At 67.3% G+C, this 2322-nt stretch overlaps 1 protein-coding gene across 1 annotated transcript in view; it reads right to left on the minus strand.

Moving 5' to 3' along the window:
• Positions 1 to 1300: 1300 nt before the first annotated feature.
• ANPEP (alanyl aminopeptidase, membrane) overlaps positions 1301 to 2322 on the minus strand; it is an 8284-nt gene continuing 7262 nt past the window's right edge. Inside the window, exons 20-21 of the mRNA XM_005424311.2 lie at positions 2138 to 2247; positions 1301 to 1600 (exon numbers count right to left, since the gene is read on the minus strand). Of these exons, the coding sequence (XP_005424368.1) occupies positions 1442 to 1600; positions 2138 to 2247 (269 nt within the window). The 3' untranslated portion in view covers positions 1301 to 1441. The remainder of the gene's footprint in view (positions 1601 to 2137; positions 2248 to 2322) is intronic.

The following is a 2322-nucleotide window of genomic DNA, read 5'->3' on the forward strand; positions in this document are numbered from 1 at the left end:
TTACCCCCAGACACGGCCCGCAGAACCGTGCCCAGCCAGGGCCAGACACACCCCGCACCCCCAGCTCCTTCAGCAGACTGCCCCTGTGTCCCCTCGGGGCAGGAAGGGGGTCCGGGTGTCTCACGGAGAGCCTGAGGCACTACCTGGCCTCACCAGGATCGCCTCACCACCCACTACACCACCCACCGCTCCGCCCTGCTGGGAGACACTGTCCCCTCTGTCCCCGGGTCCTGGGTGCTGCCAGGACACAGACACCCAGCACTGCGGGCTGGGGGTCACCTGCCATGGTGGAGATCCCCCCGGAGCTGCACGGGGCTCCCGGCATGGGAGGCGTCCCTGGGGGTCTCCCCTCTGCAGCCCTGCTGTGTGCACTGCCCCAGAGGTGCTTGGGGCTCCGGAGCTGGATGTAGGGTCACCCCCTACACCCCTGCTGCAGGGACCCTCCCAGAGCTTCAGAGCATTCCCAGCTGCACTGCCCTGGAGCCTCCCCACAGATGTGCCACGGCCACGGCTAATAGGGCACCTTCCTGCTGCTGCTTGGAGCCTCCCAGGGCAGACCTGATGGACACAGAACCCGCACAGGCACGGTGGCATGGCAGTGGGGCAGTGGCAGGGCCATGGGTCAGTGGCACAGCCATGCTGCAGAGCTGCACGGGATGGGACGGACACCAGGACCCTCACCAAAGCTGCCCTGCAGAGCTGCTCCCCTATTCCTCACTGCAGGACCTGCTGGCTGCACCCCCAGCACGGGCAGGGCTGGGAGCACCCTTCAGCCTGCACCCCACACACAGCCAGGTGCTGCCCACTGCCAGCCCAGCCCCCTGCCCGGCTGTGCCCCGGGGCTGAGGGACTCACCACCTAGGCCGTCCCCAGCCCCACTGACCCCCAGCTCCCACCCGCCTGGGGGGTCTCATCCCTTCCCTGAGCCCAAAGGCAGCTCTGTCCCTGCAGGGTGGCCATGAGGGACAGCCCCTCCTACCTGTCACAGCCTGTCCCTGCCCCGAGCCTGCAGCACCTGCCCAGAGCAGCACAGGCAGAGGGTCCTGGTGCCAGTCCCCCTGAGCAGGGCCCAGCAGGAGAGCTCACACGCAGCTGTCAGACAGAGGGGCTGGGGGCTGGCGTCAGTGAAGCCCCAGAGCCACTTAGCACCAGGCTCCTAACAGCCCGGGGGCTCACAGCCCCGGGCCCTGCCCCAGGCCTGCAGGGCCCCTGGCACTTCCTACCCGGTGTGTCACAGTCCCCACAGCACGGCCCCAGCCCACAGGGTGCTCTGGAAACTGGGCAAGATTTTATTTACAGCCCAGAGCGCACCAGCCTGGCCTCCCCCTGGCAAGAGCCTGAGTTCCCGTGCCCATCATGCAGGCGTCAGCCCATCCCTGGCAGTGCGGGGGCTGGAGTGGCCGAGGGTCCATCCTGGAGGCCGGGGAATCACAAGCGCCTGTTATTCGCTCCTGGTCTCGCCCTCAAACCAGCTCTTCACCGCAGCCTGGTTCTCCTCCACCCACTTGATGTTAGCGCGGGTCCGCTCCAGCGCCTGCTCCAGCGCCCGCGTCCCCGACCCGAACCCGATGTCCTGGTTGTCCTTCTTGAACTGCTCCAGCTGCCAGGCAGAGACGGGGCTGGAGCAGGCAGGGCAGATCCCAGCAGCTCCCAGCACCACTGCACACCCCCCAGAGCACCCCTGGGAGTGCTCCAGCCCCTGACAACCCCTGTGAGCACTCCAGCACCACCCCAGCACCTCTCAGCTGCTCCCTGGCAGGACACCTACAGCCCCCAGGAGCACCCCAATGGCCTCTGGGAGCCCTCAGCAGCCCCCAACACCACCCAACATCATTCTGACAGCCCCAGTAGCACCCTGAGAGCCCCCAGCACCATCTCAGCAGCCTCCAGCAGCACCCCAGCAGCCTCCAGCAGCCCATGCAGCACCCCAACAGCCCCCAGGCGTACTCTGACAGCCCTTGGGCATCCCTGCCACCACCCCAGCAGGCACCCGGCAGCCTGCGACAGGGACAGAAGCCTCTTGGACCCCTGGGCTCACAAGGGGCAGGAAATCCCCTCTCATGGGCTGCTGGCAAAGGGCAGCTCTGCCAAGGCTGGGGTCCCTGGTCCCCTGGCTCCTGCCGGGGTCCAGCCTCACCTGTTGCAGCTCAAACTCCGAGGAGAAGCGCTGGGTCACAGATAAAATCAGGCGGGAGAAGGAGAAGGAGCCACCCCCATACCTGTGAAAGCAGAAGTGTGCTGAGCCAGGGGGAGGGACAGGGGAAGGGACAGTGCCACCCTCAAGGGGTGCAGGCAGGCAGGGGTGCCCCCAGCCCCCGCGGT

Source organism: Geospiza fortis, unplaced genomic scaffold, assembly GCF_000277835.1.
Source record: "Geospiza fortis unplaced genomic scaffold, GeoFor_1.0 scaffold2, whole genome shotgun sequence".
Taxonomy (NCBI): Eukaryota; Metazoa; Chordata; class Aves; order Passeriformes; family Thraupidae; genus Geospiza; species Geospiza fortis.